This window comes from Crocuta crocuta, unplaced genomic scaffold (genome assembly GCF_008692635.1).
Source record: "Crocuta crocuta isolate KB4526 unplaced genomic scaffold, BGI_CrCroc_1.0 scaffold70, whole genome shotgun sequence".
NCBI classification, from domain to species: Eukaryota; Metazoa; Chordata; class Mammalia; order Carnivora; family Hyaenidae; genus Crocuta; species Crocuta crocuta.
Genome location: NW_027528417.1, coordinates 18,113,754 through 18,114,356, shown reverse-complemented (window position 1 = coordinate 18,114,356; position 603 = coordinate 18,113,754). Strand labels below are relative to the sequence as shown.

The 603-nt window shown below is 58.2% G+C and overlaps 1 protein-coding gene across 1 annotated transcript in view; it reads right to left on the bottom strand.

The window, feature by feature from the left end:
- MCF2L2 (MCF.2 cell line derived transforming sequence-like 2) overlaps positions 1-603 on the bottom strand; it is a 200,840-nt gene that overhangs the window by 199,802 nt on the left and 435 nt on the right. The window contains exons 2-3 of the mRNA XM_077754581.1: positions 428-588; positions 49-329 (exon numbers count right to left, since the gene is read on the bottom strand). Of these exons, the coding sequence (XP_077610707.1) occupies positions 49-329; positions 428-588 (442 nt within the window). The remainder of the gene's footprint in view (positions 1-48; positions 330-427; positions 589-603) is intronic.

Here is a 603-nt window from a genome sequence, read left to right as displayed (position 1 = left end):
ATAAAGAGCAAGGGGGGCTGGGGGGGGGAGAGAGGAAGCTCCATTTACCGACGTGAGTGATCACTGTGGCCAGTCGCCGGCTGAGCTCCTGGGGGGCCATTTCTTCCTTTAACCAAATCACCGAAAAGCCACTCAGTATATAAACAAAACAAAGCAACAGGAAAGTGTTTCTACTGCTGTTAACGGATGGTGTTTCAAAGACATCTCCTCCCGAGGATGCGATGCCCTCACACTCTTCCTCTCTTTCTTCAGGCACAAAACGAGTCACTCTCAGCCCAGGCCAACTTTCCTGGGCCGCTCGGCCAGCCACGCCCTGCGGGAGGATTGTTTTAAAGATTCAAGTCCAGTGGCTTTCTCAACGTAATGTCTGGCTTTGAGAGAGAGAGAGGGAAATGGCAGTTGCGGAGGGGAGAAGAGCCAGTCTCGCCGAAGCTCGCCGTAACCGCGCGTCAGGCTTCCCCCGCTGAGGAAGCGCGTAGGTTTCGCGATTTGCGGTCCGGGTGGGTCGGGTCTTCGGCGCCGCCTTCCGGGAGGATCGGGAAGAAGGATGCCCGGCCGGCACGCGCGGAGGGCGGACGAGCGGAGAGGCTAAGGAGCGGAGGC